The sequence below is a fragment of the Gymnoscopelus microlampas genome (assembly GCF_963454915.1).
Source record: "Gymnoscopelus microlampas genome assembly, chromosome: 4".
In the NCBI taxonomy this organism is placed as follows: Eukaryota; Metazoa; Chordata; class Actinopteri; order Myctophiformes; family Myctophidae; genus Gymnoscopelus; species Gymnoscopelus microlampas.
The window spans coordinates 5,357,299-5,382,253 of NC_139941.1; the positions used below are offsets into that span (position 1 = coordinate 5,357,299).

Consider the following 24,955-nt stretch of genomic DNA (forward strand, 5'->3'; position numbering starts at 1 on the left):
GAGCCGGCGATCGGGCGAAGTGGGCGGGGGGGCGATGAAAGATGGATTTTCTTTATCTTTTTGGGCGATAACGCCCGGCATCGCCCAGAGTTGCCCGCTGTTAAAACGCACCGTCAGGGACCGTCTATAGAAAGCATGAAAGGCTCAGTTCTTCATTTAGACCGTTGGGTTCTTAAGTGTTAAGGTTGTGGATCCACAATGCTTCTCTGTGAAGCGGTTTGTTAATTATGTCACCACCCTGTGATGAGGATGAAATGAAAATATTCCCCAGAATTTCAGGGATGCTGGGGAGCCATGGTTTGCTAATTTATAGTGCCTGGCCATGGCATATTCTGTGTTGTTGGTGCGAATAGCAGTTTTATGCTCACCTATACAGACTTTAAGTGGTCTCTTGGTTTGACCAATGTATGCCAGTCCACAGGGACATTTGAGCATATACACTGTAGACCACATGGGTTGAGATACAATTTATAAATGAGGATATTTAATATTTTTTACCAGTACGTGGATGGGTAAAACATTTAGAATTTGATGAATTAGAGCATTGAGCACAATTACCACATTTATAAAAACCCTGTGGGGGATTAGGGAGCCAGGTGGGGGGGTGGGGGGATGTTCATGTACGAGTGGACAAGACGGTCTCTGAGGCTTCTGGAGCGTCTGAAAGAGAAGAGAGGAGGATCAGTACACCTGTTTGCAAGTTTGGGATCACTTTTTAGGACGTGCCAATGTTTTAGGAAAGCATTCTTAATTAACCCTGCTGCTGGAGAGTATTGTGTTGAGAAACAGAGTCGAGTGTGTGTCTGTTTGGGCTTTTTATGAGTAGGGACGTTCTGTCTGTATGTAGAGCTCTATTATATGCTGCGTCTGGGTCCACTTGGTTAGAGCCTCTTTCTATGAAGCGGTTGGTGAGATCTGTAGCTTTAGATTCCAAGTAGAGCTACAGTTACGCCTAAGGCGCAGGTATTGGCCAATAGGAATCTTACGAATGAGTTGTTTAGAGTGATTGCTGTTCGCTCTTAGTAAAGTATTCCTGCTGAGTGGTTTTCGGTAGATAGTGATAGTGGAATCAAACAGACCATCACTACTTTTGAAGATGGTGAGGTCTAGGACATGGATTTCATTATTGTTGAACTCCAAGGTAAAGGTTAAGTACCTAGTGGTGGAGTTTACATACAGGAGGACCGCTTGCAGCTCATCTACGGTGCCCTTCCAGATCAAGAGCACATCATCAATGTACCGACGCCATAGAACTATTTTAGGGAGAAATATGTTATTTACAGGGTTATGTATAAATCGTTCTTCCCAAAAAAACATGACCAGACAGGCATATGACGGGGCAAAAGCACTACCCATAGCAGTCCCTTGGCATTGTAAATAAAAATTACCAGAGTACTTGTAAAAGTTATTAGACAAAATAATCTCTAGGGTTTTGTGAATTTTGGGAACAGCATAAATTACTGGGCACACAGGGTGATCTTTGACCAAAAAAATATTTTCCTTATGTGAGATGTCAGTGAGCGGACTTAAAATACCCATGTTGTATTTATCAAAACTCATGACTACTACTGCGCCACCTTTATCGGCTGGGCGTATAATAATGTATTTTCTTAATTCAAGATCATGTATGGCCTCCATTTCAGTTTTGGTCTTATTGGGTTTAACTTTAATCTCTAGGCATTTTTTAGCCAGGTCATGATCTACCAATTGCCCACAAGTGGTAATGGAAGGGCTAAGATTGGATGTGGGAAGAAAGGATGACTTCTTTTTAAAAGGGGTAGGTTCTCTGACAGTCTCAGGTACAGATTCATTTACATTGGGGTTACAGATACTGACACTATTACTGTTAAAGACATTAGGTCTGTAAAATAAATGTTTGAGGTGTAATATACGGAGAAACTTAAAGGTATCTACCTTGAGAGTAAAGGGGTCAACAGTGTTTGTAGGGGCAAAGGTGAGTCCTTTACTGAGAACAGTCTTTTCTTGTTCTGTGAGGCTGTGGTCGGATAGATTGATCTATCCTGTTGCATTGAACCTTTCTTTCAATCAGGATGTCTGGAAACAGTCCTATTCATGAACCATATTAACTTAGAGACAATTGGCTCCAAAGCAGTTCTTCACTATTTTGCCCACCTGAGCATGAGAGTTATTAAAGTTGAATAAAGTTATTAACTGCTACATATGAGGAAACAAAGCATCAAGTTATTAAAGTTGAATAAAGTTATTAACTGCTACATATGAGGACACAAAGCATCAAGTTATTAAAGGTGAATAAAGTTATTAACTGCTACATATGAGGAAACAAAGCATCAAGTTATTAAAGTTTAATAAAGTTATTAAATGCTACATATGAGGAAACAAATCATCAAGTTATTAAAGTTGAATAAAGTTATTAACTGCTAAATATGAGGACACAAAGCATCATGTTAATAAAGTTGAATAAAGTTATTAACTGCTACATATGGAGGACACAAAGCATCAAGTTATTAAAGTTGAATAAAGTTATTAACTGCTACATATGAGGAAACAAAGCATCAGAGAAGAAGTGCAAAATGTGAATTAATGGAGTATCAAATGGCACACATTCAAACCTATTAATGTAGATGAGTATTATCATGAGATGATCTTATTAAGATCTTATCTTAAAGTGTACTTTATAGAACATGTCAATGAACATACAGTGGCATTCATTCATCTGAATTTATTTATTGGAAGAAAATATATTTATTGGACCTACAATTAAAACATAGACATGTTTGGAGACATGTTTGGTTTGGAAATGTGGAAAGGTATTAAAAACCAACGTGACTTCTACTTATGATACAGGCCCATTAAAAATACCAATTATAATACAAATATTACATTATAGTGAGTCAGGTGAGTTAAATGCTTTGTGTTTCCATCCCCCGTTTTTATTCTTTCGATAAAGCCACAAAATCCACCTCCTTCCAATTTCTCCTTTTTTTTTGCTAAATATGTTTGTTTTTCTAAAATGTCATGCGTTTCCATCCAGGGCTTCATGTAAATAATGTCCATATAAACTGGTTGATGGAAACCCCACCCAGCCAATCACTACTCAATACCTTCAACAACGCAACACAACACACTGTAGATCAGTCTTCAGTCTAACATGTGTAATCTAAACTGTGCTCACACACTCCCTGGATGCCAGAGCAGAACTTCTGCCCCACATTTCACACAAAGCGCTACATCAGCTAAGATTGACATCTAACGTTTCTACCGTTTTTAACAAAATGCAAATCATGAACGCAGCGTCAGAGTGCGATGAAACTTTGTACACGTTCACGGGAGGCATGCGTTAATCCGACCGACCTTTTCTCCGACTATGTGGCATCCGCGTGCGGTTAGGGTTAGGGTGCGGGTTTGGTTCGGGTTTAGTATTGGAAACGTCGGAGCGCTGCGCTGTCGGAGGAATGTGCTGTCGGACTAACGTACTGCACCCCACGTTCACACTACGTTGAGGAACAAATGAAACCCTTTTAACGTTGCCCTATTATAGCGCCACCAGGAGGCCGATTTGTGTGACACATGTTTTCTTTCTATTTGTAAGAGTTGTAGTTTTGACTGGTTCACAGGGTATTCAACATCACCATGGTACATTGGTAAATGTATGGACAGAGTTACCATACAGTTATTAATTACATTTATCACAAAACCAATAAATACAACATATGAGAATCATGAACTCAACTCACTTCAGTGACGTATAACCATAGGTTTAGGTGAGAGTCCGGGACAGAGGGTTTCATAACCATAGATTTAGGTGAGAGTCCAGGACAGAGGGTTTCATAACCATAGGTTTAGGTGAGAGTCCAGGACAGATGGTTTCATAACCATAGGTTAAGGAGAGAGTTCAGGACAAAGGGTTTCCAATTTGGAGTTGCTGCTGCTGCTGCTAAACTCTAACTGGTAGGAACAGGCACTCAGACAGTATAGCCGGCCACTAATGAGGAGTGAGTGAGGACAGGTGTGATTAGGGATTGAGAGGGAGTGACAGCAGGTGAGGTGGGTGGATCCAGTCCATGGGAATAGGCCAGGGAGAGGGTTGCTGTTGCTCTCTAGGATGACTAATTTTCAACACTGTGGGAATAGACTGCTGGTTAAGGGACAAATATGAAATGTAAGACCAGAGACAAACAGCACAATTTACAAAGAACAAAAAGCCTTCAGGGAGGAAACAAGCAGCACAGCCTGAGAGACTTATAGATCTGTAAAGTGTGTCTATAAGAAACATGAAAGCTTTTCATTCCTCATTGAGGAGGCCTCAGGGCTCCAAGGTGTTGAGAGTATGATTCTCTGCATGGTACCTTCTTAATGATATCCAGTGATGTGAAAGTAACTAAATATATTTACTTAAGTACTGTACAATTTTTAGGTACTTTCACTTTACTGGGGTATTTTTAATTGTCAGTACTTTTACTTCTACTCCACTACATCTCAGAGGCAAATATTGTACTTTTTACTCGACTACAATTATTTGAAAACTTTAGTTATTAGTTACTGTAGATTTTGATTAGTATTACAGAACACACATTAACCACTTCAGCCCTGTATACATTTCAGCCATTTGAAAATAGCAGATCTACAAGGCGGATAAAGTGACTAAGCTTGTTTTCCTGGCTAAGAATCCTTAAGCATGTCTAAACTTACAAATACACCACAGGTTGGTTTATGTTCTGCACAGGGATAACCTGCAATTTCATTTATTTAAACTGCATTATTTATTAGGCTACATTGACCTTTTTGATCTGTGCACACACACACACACACACACACACACACACACACACACACACACACACACACACACACACACACACACACACACACACACACACACACACACACACTCACACACACACACACACACACACACACACACACACACACACACACACACACACACACACACACACACACACACACACATGTTACTCATCATATGTCCTCATGATACAACATGTCCCTCATCATATGTCCTCATGATACAACATGTTACTCATCATAATGTCCCCATGATACAACATGTCACTCATCATATGTCCCCATGATACAACATGTCACTCATCATATGTCCCCATGATACAACATGTCACTCATCATATGTCCCCATGATACAACATGTCACTCATCATATGTCCCCATGATACAACATGTTACTCATCATATGTCCTCATGATACAACATGTCACTCATCATATGTCCTCATGATACAACATGTCACTCATCATATGTCCTCATGATACAACATGTCACTCATCATATGTCCTCATGATACAACATGTCACTCATCATATGTCCTCATGATACAACATGTCACTCATCATATGTCCTCATGATACAACACACATGTAAATCATGGCACAAGTAGTGGCGGCGCTGCCATACATGGCAGCAGAGACAGAACAATACTGGAAAACCATTTCCAATATTTGGAAACCCTCCAACAACCAGTCTGTGGGTATAATGTCCTATAGGCTGGATCACCAGAGGAAACAAATTTCTTGGTATTGCACTGCTGCTTGGTGTTGAAGCTCTCTCTGTTGTTGTTCTCATGGACCTGGAAGTCCCACCTGGCCGTCAGGTAGCGTGGGCTGTTGGTAGATTCCACCGGTGAGAAGAGTCTTCTTGTATGTAAGCTACATAGTCCATAGAAGTTACAAATGCATCCACTGCACCGACTACATTGACCATGGTAGTTACAACGGGGCAGTTTACAGTTTTTCACAATTGTTAACACACAAAGAGCAAAAATTCGGCACAATTTTCACAACCTTAACTTCATGTACTAATCGCTCGACCAATTTGGCACTACTTAACACTCCCTTATATGCATTAGACTCTTACTTTCCTTCTTTACACTCTGATGTCAATTACATTATCACCTTGTTGTCCAAACACTACACACAATGTTCAGTTGTTGCACATGTGACAGGGTCAAAAACCAGTGATGAAAATGAATGTTGTACTATTTTATTGATGCGTAAAAACCTGTATAATGCACTGAAAATAACCATCATCTTAAATGTATCCTATGTAATCTCTCACTGAACGTTTTAACCTGGCAATATATTTCCCCACGGTCCCTGAGACACTTGACAATGAACCCCATGATAGGCTGCATGACTTTGACCGTGTGACTCCAGCCAGCCAATGTCCCCAGGTCACGCTGTTGGCAGAGCGAATGGGAGTAGGATAGGGTGTGGTCCACACTGTTCAAAAGTGGGCGCGGGCATTTGGACAGCAGAGAGACAGGCACACAGGGCAGTGTGAAGGTGACAGCCGAGGGAGCAGGTTGTGCACAGGTATAGGAGAGCCACGGAGCAAAGGTGGAGAACAAGGATACAGCGAGACGCACCAAGCCACAAGCAGCGGACGGTGAGCTGAGACGTGCCCGCTTCCAGTGACAAGAAGCCGCAGCGGTAGACGAGAGCGACGGGGAGGAAAAGGAGACGAACCGAACCAAGGAGCAGAGGAGACGGCCAGTGGCGATAACGTTGCGCGCTCTACACACTCATAGCCAGACGTTAAGTCTGGCGTGCGTGTAAGTACCTTCCTATGCAACGTTACCTTTATAAAACCACGGTCCTAATCCTCCCATGTGAAGTTACATTGAACAGATGAACTGGTTCTAGTTTCTATAATTGCAGGCAGCGCATACGAAGAACTGAAGAGGCAGAGATTCCTGGCCTAAACCCCCGATCCATTACACCCATATAAGGACATTCCCCACCTTTTGCATTCAAACCGTGATGAGTATTTAGCACTTTAAATCAGCACCTGTCACTTTACTGGTTCAGTAGAAGTAGGCACTTTATGCTAGATTTATATTTATTTGCTAAATTTGCACAAGCCCTGTGTTTTAAGCCTTGTTGTTGAGTTCCTGTGATTGTGTATTTTAGTTAGTTAGCGGGCGCCATAGGAGGTTGAGGGTTTTAGTGTTTAGTGTTATATTTTTGTTTATGCTTTTCATTGTTTTATGGCTTATAGATGCCGTTGTATTAGGACAATAAAATTAATTACCTTTTTATACAAACCTGTTTCCGTCCAGTTTTCTCCGAGGGATATTTTATAAAGTGTTGTTCTCATTCAAAAGTGTTATACTTACCTGGGTAAACTCGAACCTGTGAATAGCCTAAGAAAGTGTTACAGAGGACCCAACCTCTTAAACAAAAGGGTGGCGTAGTCTTGCAGTATTTGACAATCATTATTATTCTCACAGTAATTACGCACCCCGCACTTTATTGTGCAACTGATATTTTATTATTGTGAGTTTAATGTGTATTGTTATTTATTTCTTTATTGAGAAAGAGTAAAGAGTGCCAGCATTCTAGAAAGAAGTGGCAAGTCACATGTGACAACCTGGCCACCGTCACACACACACTTCTCACATAAAATCTCAAAGCATCAATCTACAACACACCTTGTTGTCCAAACACTACACAATGTTCAGTTGTTGCACACACTTCTCACGTAAAATCTCAAAGCATCAATCTGCATCACACAAATAGTCAAATCTCTAAACATTCAGGTATGCTGAGCAATTTGCACCACCGGGCTGCTCCAGTGCGTGAGTGGTTCCAGGACCACGCCAGGTATTTCTGTACCTTCGACCTTATTCTCCTTTCCTGAATCCCATTGAGGAGTTCTTTTGAGCTTGGAGGTGGAAGGTATATGAACGGAACCCACAGAGCCGGGTCCCACTGCTCCAGACCATGGAGGAGGCTTGTGGCGACGTCACTGTTAGGGCTGTGAATCTTCTGCTATCTCACGATTCGATTCGATTCCGATTCTTGGGGTCACAATTCCGATTATTTCCAGATTTTTTCAAAACAAACGATTCTCGATTGAAACATGTTTTTTTCCAATTCAAAATCGAAAAATGTCATTATACAAAAATCGTGAAAATCGATTGCAGCCCTAGTCACTATTGAGGCCTGTCAGGGCTTCATGCGCCACTCGAAGCGTTTCTTCCAACGCTGCTTAGACAGGGAGAACATTGCCTAGGACATGGCCAGAACCGGAGGCATGATGCCTAAATCATGTAGAGAAATAAACATTTTTGGCTGCATATTTGTGTTTTGTTTTATGTTTGACTATGAAAAAAGTAGGCCTACACAGAGTCATTTTACAAAAGGAGAAATGTCTCATTCTCCAGAGTCATTGTCATTCATATGGTGTGTTCCATTTATATGATTGTGTTTTCAATTTTGCCCTGCAGTGTGCTGTAAATGTTTGGTAGTGTGCAGCACATGCTTAGTTGTGTGTACTCAATGAAGGGTGCAGTACGTTAGTCCGACAGCGCATTCCTCCGACAGCGCAGCGCTCCGACGTTTCCAATACTAAACCCGAACCAAACCCGCACCCTAACCCTAACCGCACGCGGATGCCACATAGTCGGAGAAAAGGTCTGTCGGATTAACGCATGCCTCCCCTCAATGAATGGTATGTGTGTGTCATTTGAAAATATGGCTGTGTGTACCAAATGAAAACACGAGTTCCATTTTGTGAACAGTTAAAAGATTTGATGGCAAAGTGTCATCTTGCAAAGGGAGAGTAGGGTTTAGCATTTTTGTGAGGTTTGCAGTTTGGGTGTGCAGTTTTGAGAAAGCCGTTATTGTTTTGAGAAACGTGTGTTAACAATTGTGAAAAACTGTAACGTCATGCCCAGGACACTCACACGCACGCACGCACGCATTTCTTACAGTTTTTCACAATTGTTAACACACGTTTCTCAAAACAATAACGGCTTTCACAAAACTGCACACACAAAACTGCAAACCTCACACACAACATGCTAAACCCTACACTCCCTTTGCAAGATGACTCTTTGCCATCAAATCTTTTAACTGTTCACAAAATGGAACTCGTGTTTTCATTTGGTACACACAGCCATATTTTCAAATGACACACACATACCATTCATTGAGTACGCACAACTAAGCATGTGCTGCACACTACCAAACATTTACAGCACACTGCAGGGCAAAATTGAAAACACAATCATAGAAATGGAACACACCATATGAATGACATTGACAATTTCTTTTGTAAAATGACTCAGTGTAGGGCTACTTTTTTCATAGTGAAACATAAAACAAAACACAAATATGCAGCCAAAAAAGTTGTATTTCTATACATGATTTAGGCATCATGCCTCCGGTTCATGTCTGGCCAGAGTCTCCCTGTCCAAGCAGCGTTGGAAGAAACGCCTCGAGTGGCGCATGAAGCCCTGACAGACCTCAACAGTGACTAGGGCTGCAATCGATTTTCACGATTTTTGTATAATGACATTTTTCAATTTTGAATTGGAAAAAAACATATTTTACTAATCGAGAATCGTTTGTTTTGAAAAAATCGGAAAAGAATCGGAATCGTGACCCCAACAATCGGAATCGAATCGATTCGTGAGATAGCAGAAGATTCACACCCTAACAGTGACGTCGCCACAAGCCTCCTCCATGGCCTGGAGAAGTGGGACCCGGCTCTGTGGGTTCCGTTCATTTACATTCCGCCTCCAAGCTCAAAAGAACTCCTCAATGGGATTCAGGAAAGGAGAATAAGGTCGAAGGTACAGAACGGAAAAATGTGGGTGGTCCTGGAACCACTCACGCACTGGAGCAGCCCGGTGGTGCAAATTGATCACCAGACCTGAATGTTTAGAGATTTGACTATTTGTGTGTTGTAGGTTGATGCTTTGAGATTTTACGTGAGAAGTGTGTGCAACAACTGAACATGTGTGTAGTGTTTGGACAACAAGGTGTGTTGTAGATTGATGCTTTGAGATTTTATGTGAGAAGTGTGTGCAACAACTGAACATTGTGTGCAGTGTTTGGACAACAAGGTGATAATGTAATTGACATCAGAGTGTAAAGAAGGAAACTCAGAGTCTAATGCAGATAAGGGAGTGTGAAGTAGTGCCAAATTGGGTGGAGCGATTAGTACATGAAGTTAAGGTTGTGAAAATTGTGCCGAATTTTCGCTTTTTGTGTGTTAACAATTGTGAAAAACTGTAATGGACATTAAAGGAAGGAGGATGTGATGATACGTGCTCATCAGTCCAGTAGATGGCAGTATTAGTTTACCTTTTATTCCAGAGAGTAGTTTAAGTGATACAAGTTTCTAGATCATGTGACAACTGATTGTCTGTCTTGCTGTTTATTTACATGACAAACAATCAAGTTTCAGTTTTAATCACAGGTTAAGTATGTTGATGCTGATTTGTTAAACAATGTTTAAAATGAAGTGATTCAACACAACTCTAATTAAAATAAATCCTAGATCAACAAGTCCCTGATTAGTCCTAAGTTAAGCTTTATTTAACCCTTGTTGCTCATTTCACTATGAAATGGAATAGATTAGATTGAAAGTGTCCTTATGTCATGATATGTTTACATTGTCAAATAAAATAATAGATAAATAAATGTACAGTCAGTCTGTCAGGTTGTTCAACATGTCTCTCTAGTAACTGGTGATGTTCAATAAAAGAATAATTCTGATTGGCTGCTGAGTGAATCAGGAAGTGAAATTAACATTTGGGGAGTTTGCAGTGAGAAGCTTCAGCCACATCACACACACACACACACACACACACACACACACACACACACACACACACACACACACACACACACACACACACACACACACACACACACACACACACACACACACACACACACACACACCCCTCTGAAGTAACACTTAGATCACATGACGTGATGGTATCGTCAGTGAGATCATCTGAGATGTAATGAGGCTTGGATTAGAGGAGCGTCTGTGAGTTCAGTTTACAGAGGTTCCCGGTTTGATCCCTGACTCGGTTACATGGCGCCTTTCCGACATGTCGCCTTTCCGACGTTAACGAACCCTATACCTAACCCTCACCCTAACCCTAACCGCACGCGGAAGCCACTAGTCGGAGTGGCGAGATGTCGGGATGGAAGACGGTTACCCCCTGACTCCTCCTGGCTTCATGTTGAAGTGTCCTTGAGCAAGGCACTGAACCCCTAACTGCTTCTGATGAATGTGAGAATATGGAACACCTTAGTTTAAAATGATTTTAATTAAATTAATACTTCATAGAGTTTTACTGCTATCTTCTAATCCAGTCCTATTGCACAGATCAGAGCAATGGTTTCTGAATTATGACCATATGAATGTTAAACATTGTGTACCACTGTGTAACACTAACTCTACTGTAGTTGCTCCATATGTGTGACATTCAGTTTTTTTTTCCATCATGTTGTACACAGAGTTAAATGAGGACACATTTCACATCATGTGTAAATGTACACAGAGTTAAATGAGGACACATTTCACATCATGTGTAAATGTACACAGACAAATACTCCAAATAATTACATTATTTATTTTATTAATATTTAAAATATTTAATCACTTCAATATGAAGTGATTCACTTTAACTTTTAACCTCCCATCATATCTCATCTGAAAGCTTTTAATTAATTACACTATTTTACTTCTATAAACATACATCTATCTGTCTTTATTTCTTTATTTCTTTCTGTCTTTTTTTCATTCTAACTATGTTTTTCTTCAAAATTCCCCACCATCGGCTTGCCGGATACAGATTATGTAACATCATATCTTTAATCTGATTGGCTGATTTGTCTAAACTACAGAACGAGTCCTCCTTCATTCTCTTTCAGACTCCAGGACTTCTCTTGAGGTAAACATCTGCTTATTCTGATCTGTTTATCCTGATCTGTTTATTCTGATTGATTGAATACTTTATTAGCAGTATAAAGCACAGGAAAGTAGTTCAATACAAGGTCAGCTAAGAGGATTTAAAACCTAAGAAAGCCTATGGCGTGTTTCCATTGGGGTCCTTTGTACTCAATTCATAGAGACATTTAATGACAGACAGATATACACTACTATGCAAAACATCATAAAAACAGAAAAACTAAAATATGTACAGTAAACAGTTTAAGGGGAGGGGATAGGCTTTGACTTTTACAAAGCAGTCACCACTAGGGGAAGTGAAATTAATGTTTGGGGAGTTTCAACCACACACGCGCACACACGCACACGCACACACACACACACACACACACACACACACACACACACACACACACACACACACACACACACACACACACACACACACACACACACACACACAAACACCTCATGTGACATTTTGATCATATGACCAGTGTGTTTTTAAAGACATTTGATGGTTTCAGCAGTGAGATGTAATGAGGCTTAGATTGATGTTTAATGAACATGAACAGCATTTTACCAGTGACGCTGAACACACACACACACACACACACACACACACACACACACACACACACACACACACACACACACACACACACACACACACACACACACACACACACACACCTCTGAAGTAACACTTTGATCACATGACGTGATGGTATCATCAGTGAGATGTAATGAGGATTGGATTAGAGGAGCGTCTGTGAGTTCAGTTTACAGAGGTTCCCGGTTTGATCCCTGACTCCTCCTGGCTTCATGTTGAAGTGTCCTTGAGCAAGGCACTGAACCCCTAACTGCTTCTGATGAATGTGAGAATGTGGAACACCTTAGTTTAACATTATTAAAAGTAAATTAATACTTAATAGAGTTTTACTGCTGCCTTCTAATCCAGTCATTGCACATATTGCACAGATAAGAGCAATGGTCTCTGAATTAAGACCATATGAAGTGTGTAACAATGCTATAATTGCTCCATATGTGTGGCATTCAGTTTGTTTGGTGTCATCATGTTGTACACAGATATATTTAAGATATTTAATCACTTCAATATGAAGTGATGAACTTTAACCTTTAACCTTCTATCATGTCTCATCTGAACGATTTTAATTAATTACAATATTTTACTTCTATAAACATATTTATTTAATTCTTTCTTTCTTTCTTTCATTCTAACTATGTTTTTCTTCAAAATTCACCACCATCGTCTTTCCGGAAACAGATGATGTAACATCACATCTTTAATCTGATTGGCTGATTTGTCTAAACTACAGAACGAGTCCTCCTTCATTCTCTTTCAGACTCCAGAACTTCTCTTGAGGTAAACATCTGTTTATTCTCATCTGTTTATTCTGATTGATTGAATACTTTATTATCAGTATAAAGCACAGTAAAGTACAGTCCAATACAAGGTCAGCTAAGAGGATTTAAAACCTAAGAAAGCCTGTGGCTTGTTTCCATTGTGGTCCTTTGTACTCAATTTGAGACATTTAATGACAGACAGATATACACTACTATGCAAAACATCATAAAAAACGTTTGAAAACAGAAAAACTAAAATATGTACAGTAAACAGTTAGGGGGGGGGGGGCTAGGCTTTGACTTTTACAGGGGACTCCTGTAGGTACTCTTTTAGAGCGGTTATGAAGGAGAGTAGGGTTTTACACTCCTTCACGGCTTTTGGTAGGACATTCCACATTGTTGTGGCATAATAGTTCATTAAAATATCCGGACACTTCAGAAGAGAATACACAAATAAAATGTTGGATCATTCCACTGGTCTGCACTTATTTATTATTTTACAGAGCGTGACTAGGAGGTGCAGTCACAAATACTCCAACTAACGTCATTATTTATTTTATTAATATTAAAAATATGTAATCACTTCAATATGAAGTGATGAACTTTAACCTTTAACCTCCTATCATGTCTCATCTGAAAGCTTTGAATTAATTACAACATTTTACTTCTATAAACAAATGTATTTATTCATTTGTCTTGTCATTCTAACAATCTTCAAAATTCACAACCATCGTCTTCCTAGAAACATATGATGTAACATCATATCTTTAATCTGATTGGCTGATTGTTCTAAACTAAATAACGATTTTTTTCCCCAGACTCTAGAACTTCTCTTTTAGTAAAATCTGTTTATTCTGATCTGTTTATTCTGATCTGTTTATTCTGATCTGTTTATTCTGATCTGTTTATTCTCATCTGTTTATTCTCATCTGTTTATTCTGATCGGTTTATTCTCATCTGTTTATTCTCATCTGTTTATTCTCATCTGTTTATTCTCATCTGTTTATTCTTATCTATTAAATTCAGTTCAGTTTTGATCAGTGATGATGAAGATTACAGCCACTCTCCTCATACTCTCCTCTGTACTTCATGTCAAAGCGATCCCAGGAAGTAAGTGCTTTCTGAGCTTGTAGATCTGCTATTTTCAAAAGATGATTATGCATTTGAAATCGTGAAATCGGACCATCTGCATAATGAGTACTTTCTACTTATGGTACTTTAAGTACATTTTGTTACAAACTGTTATACTTTTACTCAAGTAAAATTTTAATTCTGGTCTTTTACTTGTAACAGAGTATTTCTACACTGCAATATTGATACTTTTACTTAAGTTTCCACCACTGTACTGTATATTATATTATAATTGTATTATATTATATTATATTATATTATATTATATTATATTATATTATATTATATTATATTATATTATATTATATTATATTATATTATATTATATTATATTATATTATATTATGTTTACCTCCTGAAATAAATCATTATGAATCTGTTTCTTAATATTATAAAAACTTTTAACTGTTGAATAAAATGTTTGACAGGACGATACTTCTAATATTCAACTATAGAACCAAATATGACTGTTTAACATGATGATGATGATGATGATGATGAAGAAGAAGAAGATTGCTGTTTGAATTTATTTTAATCTTTGTTTTATTTCCAGTGTTCCATGAGTTCATTCAACTCTTTGGCTGTTCAGACACAGTTAAAGACTCTTATAAAGAGTGGATGCAGGGACTGGATGGTGAAGTGTTGAGTTATGCAGACTTCAACAAAGGGAAGGTGGTGGAGCCTCAGCCTCCGTTTGTAGATCCAACCACCTTCCCAGCAGCTTATGAAATGGCTTTGAATCAGCAGGCGTTCTGCAAAGCCGACCTGGACACCACCCGCACTGCCTTGAAGAAACCACCAGTGAAAGGTACATGAATACTATTAATACTATAGTTACAGTATTAACTAAAACGGTTGAATATATTTAACATGAATGAAACTGTTTAACATGAATATTAAGCATGTATGTTTTTTTATGGTGAAATCTTTTCTAAATAATATGTATGTTTAGTAAACATGAATATGTGCTCAAGGTGCTTTTTTCATTTACAAATATATGCATTAGTATCTGCTCTGTACAGCCTGAGCTGTAGGTGAGGTATAGATGGTACAAATACCATCCAAAAAACGTCTGAGGAAGCGTATACGCAGGAGGAGGGGCTGGGGGGCTGGACTTCAACAGTCTTTTTCATGTGATAATGAGTGACCTCTGAGTTTCGCATGTACGCTAGGCGGTAGTGATGCGCGGGTCGGGTTTTTTCATGACCCGCCCCGCCCCGCCCCGCAACGGAACCCAACCCGCCTCAACCCGCCCCGCGAACCCATATATAAATATATGGCTCAACCCGCCCCGCGACCCGCAATTTTTTTTTTATTCTGTAAAATCATGGTTAGAAAATAATCCCCAAGTGTATTATTGTTATTATTCTTATTCTTATTAAGAATAAAGACAAAACAAGAGCATGTTTTTTTCTTTTTTTTCTATTGTTATTTAATTAGCTTCCAATGGTTCTTAATCACTTGTCCCATTCACCTGAAGACGCTCCCTCGTCTCTCACAGTGAGTTGCAGTCAGTGTGTGGGCTGCTAGCAGTGGTGGAAAGTAACTGAGTAGATTTACTTAAGTACTGTGCTTAAGTACAATTTTGAGGTATTTGTACTTTACTTGAGTATTTCCAGTTTTCAATACTTTTACTTCTACTCCACTACATCTCTGATCCAAATATTTTACTTTTACTCAACTACATGTATTTGCAGAGGTGGGGACTTGGACTCGAGACTCGAGACTCGACTTGACTTGAAGTCCCGATTTTGATGACTTGAGACTTGCTTGACCAAATCAAAAATAGACTTGGACTTGCTTGGGACTTGAATGCCAAAGACTTGAGACTTGACTTGACTTGAACACTAAAGACTTGAGACTTGACTTGACTTGAGCCCTCGTGACTTGAAAATTCAAGTCTTTTCAAGTCACCTTCAAGTCACTTTCAAGTCACTTAAGCAAGCCAAAAATGTTTAAAAAAGTGTGCATCAACTATAATGTTATTAGTCAGAAATCCCGGCCGTCAGTGACACCTAGTGTAGTGTTGCCAAAGCTGCTTATTTACCCTAACCTTTGGACAAAATTTGGTTTGTTTTTGGCTTGTTTTTGGAAGTCGGTTCGCTTGTTTCTCTCCCGATACTTGGCAACACTGGCCCACATGTTGCACGTTACCAAACAAACAACACACTGGCTTCACTCCTGCCGTCGCTGCTGGAACTGAAGCCAGGTGGAATAAAATGTCAACTCCAGCAGTTATAGCTTTCGGTTTTAAAGATAGACAAGACGAGAAAAGCAGTATGCAAGGCAAGACCTATACTTCACATTAACATTACTGCGTGCTAAGTGCAAACTATAACCAGTGGTGGAAAGTAACTAAGTACATTTATTCAAGTACTTTACTTAAGTACAATTTTGACTTATTTTTTACTTTACTGAAGTATTTGCAATTTTCAGTACTTTTACTTCTACATTATTTAGCAGACGCTTTTATCCAAAGCGACTTACAGTAAGTGCATTCAACATAGGTAGGGAACGAAACTACTAATCACCAGAAGTCTTAAGTGCATTTTCTGCAAAAACAAGCAACCAAGAGTATACCTAGCGCTAAGGTAAAAGTGCAATATATCAGCTACCTACTTCTACTCAACTACATATGAGAGGCAGATATTAGCCTACTTTTACTCCACTACAATTATTTGAAAATTTTAGGTACCAATTACTTTGTAGATTTTGGTTATTAATACAAAACATACATTGACCACTTCAGCGCTATATACATTTCCTCTTCTACCCCGGATTTGAACGCGGTTTCCAGTGCAAGTGCTGAAATTTCACCATCGTGATAATAGAGCCTGCCTGCTTGATCAGAGGATACACTGAATTTGTGTCAGATCCTGTGTCTAGGTGAGACATGGCCTTTGACATTATCTAAATGTCTCAATAGAAGAGCAGGGAGACAAAATACAACCACCCTGATTGTATAAGTTATATTGTAGTAACATACTCTACCATACAGATTGTACAAAATTACATTATATTAATTAAAAAGGGCCCTTTTAAACCCTGTCCTCAAGGAGGATATTAAAAGTACAGTATCTGCTTTCTGTTGGCCTGGAAGAACCCATGTTTTAAAACAAATGCAAATTGTGAAAAATGCTCATGATTTATGTAAATCTTTACATATCTTGAATTAACATTTTGACTTGTTTGGGACTCGAAACAAAAGGTTAGGACTTGTTTGGGACTCGAAACAAAAGGTTAGGACTTGTTTGGGACTTGAAACAAAAGGTTAGGACTTGTGTGGGACTCGAACCAAAATGCTAAGGACTTGTGTGGGACTCGAAACAAAAAGCTGAGGACTTGGACTTGACTTGGGACTTGGCTGTGTTGACTTGGACTTGACTCGGGACTTGAGAGCAAAGACTTGAGACTCGACTTGGACTTGCAACATAGGGACTTGGTCCCACCTCTGTGTATTTGAAAACTTGAGTTACTAGTTACTTTGTATATTTTACAAAACATACATTAACCACTTCAGCCCTATATACATTTCGGCCATTTGAAAATAGCCGATCTAAGAGCTCACAATGCGTCGCGACGCATTGTGAGCTTGTAGATCTGCTATTTTCAAAAGATTTCCATACATTTGAAAACTTGAGTACTTTTACTTTTGGTAATTTAAGTATATTTTCATACCAACACTTTTGTACTTTTACTCTTCCGGACTTTTACTTGTAACAGAGTATTTCTATATTGCAGTGTTGATACTTTTACTTAAGTAAAACATTTGTGTACTTTTTCCACCACTGGCTTCTAGTAGCCCTGCCTGCCTCCTATTACTCTGTGGCTCACGCACACACACACACACGCACGCACGCACGCACGCACGCACGCACGCACGCACGCACGCACACACACACACACACACACACACACACCTGTTTTAGACATTCCGATGGGGGGCAGTTAGCCTAGTGTTGATATTTTACAGATGATAATAAAACTGAACATTAATGACATTTTTAATTGTCTATTTCCAGATGGATATGTGTTCTATTGGGCTTCCCGCTGTGTGTTTAACTCCAGTGAGCTGAAGGACATACAGTACATAGCGTCATATAATTTCGATGGTGATGAGCTGGTCAGGTGGGACAGTAGAGTAGATCAGTGGGTTGGATACACTGAGTTTGGTGTGAAGAACGCAGAGGGCTTCAATAAAGATCCTGGAGCACTGGCTGCGGCGAGAGGAGAACGACAGAGATTCTGCAAACACAACATTGAGCTCTTCTACCGCCGTGTTCTGAACAAGAGAGGTGAGCTGATCTCAGAGCAGCACTCAACACTCATCACCTCATAAACTATAACATGACATCATAATAAATCATTCTATTCAGAGATGATTCATGGTGTTAATATTGATCTGATTAGAGAATAATGATTATAAAACATTCCTTAACCCGTTCAATCCTGGAACGCATCTCTGTCATTTTAGATGTATTTGGCTATTCAAAAATATCAGATCTACAAGCTCATAGCTTGTAGATCTGATATTTCTGAGAAATTGTGAAAATGTGTGCAAATCTTTGAATATATATTTTTAAAGTGAACATTTGTAACTCAAATATTTGCTTCTGGGGGTCCCTGGAACAAGATTTTTTTTCCTCTTAACCCTTTAAGACCGGGAACGCATCTGTGTCATTTTAACATTTCTTTGGCAATTCAAAAATAACAGATCTACAAGCTCATAGCGCGGCACCGAGTGCCGCGCTATGAGCTTGTAGATCTGCTATTTTTTTTTTAAATCGTGAACATTAATGTGCAGATCTTTGAATATATTCTACAAACAGTTTTTTAAATTGCTATATCAGTGGTGCTCCAACTTTTCCATGTCAAGGACCCCCAACATGATGTGTATTTGACCGCGGACCCCCATCTCAAAATATGTTGTTCCAGGGACCCCCAGAAGTACAGATCGGAGTTAAAAATGTTCGCTTTAAAACGTATATATATATATTCAAAGATTTGCACACATTTTCAAGATTTTTCAAAACATGGCAGATCTACAAGCTCAGTTTGGATTTGTTGATGTTCATTATAGGGGATGGATATTTTTTATTGATAATGAGCACCTTATCGATCCTGCTTATTGAGCCGAGCTTTTATCAAGCCCACTATTGATCTTTTTCTATTCATTTGTGGAAAGACGTGAGAGGACAAATTCTGAACAGAACCGGTATCTTTTTTTATTGGCCAGTTGTGACTGTGTTTGTGGCTGACCACCATCTAAAATTAAATGAAGATGACTAAAGTAAAACATATGTTTGCCTATCATTAATTTATTTTTAATTCACTTTTATTTAAATTGTATAAAAGTGTATAAAACTAGAACACATGGGAGGGGTTGTAGGGTTGGATCAGGCTTGAAGATATGGGGGTGTCATACCTTTGGTTGCTTTGTAGATCAAACGTGAACATTTTGCCTGGTTGAAGATCAAACATGTTGCGGCTTTCTGGATCATTTGGATCTCATTTATACAATTATTAATGATAATGACGTTTTCCTATGACTGGTATAAGGGTAATAATAATAATAATAATAATAATAATAATAATAATAATAATAATAATAATAATAATAATAATAATAATAATAATAATGGTAATAATAGTAATAATAATAATAATCATCATCATCATATTTATCCAGTGGAGCCCAAAGTGAGCCTGAAGTCAGAGACTCCCCCTCGTCGTGGTGAACACACTCACATGCTGAGGTGCAGCAGCTACGACTTCTATCCTAAAGTGATCCTGGTGACCTGGTGGATAGGTCAAGAACCTTTGACCTCTGGTCTCTCCTCTACCGATGAGCTGTCTGATGGAGACTGGTACTACCAGTACCACTCCTACCTGGAGTACACACCCAGGTACACACCTAACAGACACCTATACATAGAAATACACACCTCTACTGGTACTACCAGTACCACTCCTACCTGGAGTACACACCCAGGTACACTCCTGACAGACACCTATACATAGAAATACACACCTCTACTGGTACTACCAGTACCACTCCTACCTGGAGTACACCTACAGTAACAGACACCTATAAATATATTATTTAAAAATAAAACATGAATTGGTAGGCTAATATTAAGTCACAGACACACACGAACACGCACTTGACCATATTGATCACCAGTCCACTCCAGACACAACCACGCAGCAAACTTGTCGTCGTGTGTACGCATGACGAACGCACACAGAGACCCGCGGGTGAGCGCGCTATACATGAATACACACACAGGAACACACTATAACGTGTGTATTATATCTCGTTACTAAGTTTCTTCTGCCTCTTGCCTTCCTATTTTTCCTGCAATGGGGAGGAGATAGTGGAATACACAATAAACACTAGAGCGGAGGAGAGCCCAGCAGGGCATTCATGCTCCTACACAAGAATAGTCAAAGTTGTTTTTTCCAAAAAACGTAATATTAACAAATGTGTTGAATCGCGGTGTGTTTCAGCGTGTAGATCGGCTACTTTCACAATCTGTCCTAATGTTAGTGTTAATTAACAGCTGCTCACTCACAGCCAGACCGGGTGGGGAGGAGGGGCCGCTTCAGCTCTGCGCAGATCCACATGGACACACATTCAACTTGAGGACGCACGTCATGATTATTTTAGACGGAGAAAATATCAGTATAAGCTTATTGCCTATAACGTGTGTGTGTGTGTGTGTGTGTGTGTGTGTGTGTGTGTGTGTGTGTGTTACAGATCAGGAGAGAAGATCACATGCATGGTGGAACATCCCAGCCTGACCGCGCCTATCAAGATGGACTGGGGTCAGTTACTGTACTCTACTGTAATCTACTGTAATCTACTGTAATGTGTTACACTCTGTTTTAAGGGTTAAAGGATTATTCTCTATTTCTACCTGAAGGTATATTTGTTTTACAGAAAGTAAAAACAGCACTCCATAAAAAAAACAATACAAATACATGAAAACTTAAACTCCTAAAAAGTAACCATTCTAATAAGAAGGTCATGACAGGAGCCTCACCTACTTAGAGCTTATAAGTGTCTTGTCTACATGAGGTCCATCATCTTTGTTTACTAATGGCTGCTCCCACATCCACATGTTAGCTACCTGTACTAAACATATTATACACAATAAAACATAGTTGGCTGCTACATGAGTTCAGTAGTTGGCCACTGATATAGTTTACTTTATTGTAATCTGTTTACTGTACAGTTTAACTGTACTGTACTCTGTCTTATATCACAGATTGTGTTTGTTTGTTTGTTTGGTTGTTGTCATATTATTGTCAGATGAGTCCATAGAGTCAGTGAAGAACAAGGTGTTTTAATCTACTGTAATAATACAATATCATATCATACCATATAATTATTATAATATAATATTTTTGTTGACAGATTTCTCCATGCCAGAGTCAGTGAAGAACAAGGTGGCCATGGGAGCATCAGGTCTGGTTCTGGGTCTAGTCTTGTTCCTGTCTGGATTCACCTACTTCCAGTGGAAGAAACGAGGTGATTAACATGTTTAATTAACATGTTTAATCAACATGTTTAATTAACATGTTTAATCCACATGTTTAATTAATCATACTACCAGTGGAAGAAATGAGGTCAGATCAACAGAGGATCACATGACATGTGGAACCCTCACAGAAATGCAAACAAACAAACAAACAAACAAACAAACAAACAAACAAACAAACAAACAAACAAACAAACAAACATGTAAAGCCACAACCTAAACTGGTTTATATTGGTTTAGAACCTGAACCGCTTTAGACCAGTTTAGACAACTTAGTTAGAGGTCAAAGTGTGTTCTATGTTGTCACATTTAGCTTTAATACATCAGTGTTACATTTAGTCCTAAATAAGAGTCAAATGTTCACATTAGTTCTGATGCAACATGTGACCCTGATGACTGAACCCTAATGTTGTTGTGTTATGTTGTTGTGTTGTTGTGTTGTTGTGTTATTGTGTGTACATTTATACATTTTTATGTAGAAATACACACAATACAGTACATAGGATTTATTTGTGTGTGTGTTTTAACTGTCTCTCTTCTTCTTCTTCTATCAGGTCGTATTCTGGTGCCGACAACCAATGACGATCTTTAGACTCCTCCCACACACCCAGGTTCACTTCCTCTTTCTTTTTAATTCACTTTTATTTAAATTGTATAAAAGTGTATAAAACTAGAACACATACACAAAACAACATGCTTGTTGGTTCCGGTTTGTGTCACATTGTTTTTGTTCCCCACATAATGGCAATCAATTAGTTTATTCTCGCTAGTCGCGCTACAAGTCAGAATAAAAGATAAACATACGAAACCATTATTATACCAAAAGAAACTAAACAACAATTTTAAACTGGGGGAATCCTTTTGCAGACGCATGGCACTGGTGGTTCCGGTCGGCGGTTCCGGCCGCCTGATGACGTAAAGTTATTTCTGCTGCTACCAGATCAGAAACCTGAACATGGTATTGATCCCAGCCTAGAGTCTGCAGGAGTTTAGATCCCATAGCCTGAGAGCACGCCGGTCAGGTGATCAAGTCAGGAAGTGATCTGCCTGTGATTCAGTTCAGTGAAGAGACGACACAATGCAGCCAAACACTGAACCAATCATTTGAACTAAACATTTAACTGAACTGAACCCAATGATTCAGTTCATTGAATATAAGGGAAGATTGTTCTAAAGTGTTAACATGTTCACACAGTTAATACATTCTGATTCTTATTGGTTTATTGTCTTTTCACAGAACACCTGGGTGTGTTTTCAGAGAAGCAGAGAGTCATCGCTGCCCCCTGGTGGAGAGAAGAGGACACACACATGTGTCCAATCAGCTTTTAATAATTAATAGTCATAACAGCAGCACAATGATGACATCATCAACCTTTTAAATAGTCATAACAGCAGCACAATGATGACATCATCAGCTTTTAAATAGTCATAAGCAGCACAATGATGACATCATCAAGCTTTTAAATAGTCATAACAGCAGCACAATGATGACATCATCAAGCTTTTAAATAGTCATAACAGCAGCACAATGATGACATCATCAAGCTTCTAAATAGTCATAACCATAGATATAGAAACCTAGATACCTCATTGGCCTCTGCAGTTCGTTGGAGCGACCTGTTTGGTATGGTGGCCGCCATATTTCTGGGGGGCACGGGCACTGGCCAATCACAGCGCGTTGACTACTGGCCAATCACAGCACGTCTTTTCCAGGACTTGTCAGAATCTAGTTGTCCCGCCCCCATCTGCCTCTGATTGGCCTACCGAACGCCTCCCTTCTGTGACTCACGCGGAAGTTTCCAGCTTATCCCCCGGAAGCGGAGGCGCGCCCGCCATACAGACGCCTCAGAGCCAGAGGAGGCGTCTACCTTTATATGTCTATGGTCATAACAGCAGCACAATGATGACATCATTAAGCTATTAAATAGTCATAACAGCAGGACAATGATGACATCATCAAGCTTTTTAACAGATGTGTCTTTTAAACAAAATGCTAAGTATAATTAGTGTGGGCGATTCATAAAATAACTGTTATAGTTTCTGTGGTCAGAAAACACAAACATAACATGTCAGTGACACTTGTACTGAGTTCTACACAAAGTGTTATGGAGACTTGTCCTACCTTTATTTTCAAGTCGCCAGCCAGCGTGGAGACGGTTAAGTTGAGACGCATGTTACAATTCAAGGGTCCAGTTGTTATAATAACAGCGTTGTTTTAACAAAACAAACTTAAAAACGATCAGCTCCGCTGTGTGGTGTAAATAAATCAGTATAAATGTAAGTTTAGTCCAGTATAAAGTAACAAACAAAACTTTCTAATTTCTTCTTTCTAAATGGTGTTATATTCGTGGTCAAAAAACTGTTTGCTGCCGTCCTCACTCAGGCTCCAAACTTTTCCCCCTGTCCAACTGAACTGTCCCCCGACAGTCTGTCTGTCATTCCTTAATCAAGAGGTTCCTGCACCCTGTGGGTTCTATTGCATAGCTCAAGCAGCGGGGGGGCAGCAACGGGTGTCCAAACAGTAAATAAAATATAGACAACTAAATTGGCTCTAACTTACCGGCCCCTAATTGTTAGCCGTCTAGGAGAACAATTACTTAAAAACAAAAAATGAGCCAATAAATCAAAACAAATTAAATCTCTTGAAGTAGGTGCTAGATTCTGATCTCTTCAGATTTGAGATGCACCTATCTTCAGTCTTAGGTTATTCAATGCTCAGCTTCTAAGAGAAGACACAGCTTATTTACTGGTCTCTCTAAAGTACTAGTTTTAGTCCTGATCCTCACGCTTCGCACAAGGCCTTTTGATCCGGGTAAGGTTTCAATAATCCGGCCAAGCAGCCAAGAGTTCCTGGGACCGGTATCATCCATGATCAAGACTAAATGGTTTTTGGTGAGGTTCCTTTTTGGTTTCAACCATTTACTTCTCTCTTGCATAATAATAATCAATGAGGAGCCGGTCATTATAGAGAAATAAACCCAGACAGGGTGATTAGACCCTGACACCATAGCAGAGGGTCTTTATCACCCTGAAGGGCTTTATTTCTCAATAATGACCTGCTCCCCATTGATTATCCTGCTTATTACACGGCTACTTGATAAAGACATTCATAAATCAACCATAAAAGTAACAAAACAAAGGATTTCATTGCTTACGATAATGAAAGTATTCATTCATTTATGCCAGTTCATACAGAGCAACAC

General features: G+C 39.2%; 1 protein-coding gene across 1 annotated transcript; it reads left to right on the plus strand.

Moving 5' to 3' along the window:
* Nucleotides 1-12,998: 12,998 nt before the first annotated feature.
* On the plus strand, nt 12,999-23,686 carry LOC311043670 (H-2 class II histocompatibility antigen, E-S beta chain-like). The gene is made up of 9 exons (XM_084054999.1): nt 12,999-13,096; nt 14,104-14,187; nt 14,762-15,016; nt 18,231-18,503; nt 19,898-20,114; nt 20,969-21,036; nt 21,629-21,742; nt 22,307-22,363; nt 22,990-23,686. Exons 2-8 carry the CDS (start codon nt 14,121-14,123, stop codon nt 22,342-22,344), a joined length of 1,032 nt encoding a protein of 343 aa, XP_083911125.1. The 5' UTR covers nt 12,999-13,096; nt 14,104-14,120; the 3' UTR covers nt 22,345-22,363; nt 22,990-23,686.
* The last annotated feature ends 1,269 nt before the right edge of the window (nt 23,687-24,955 follow it).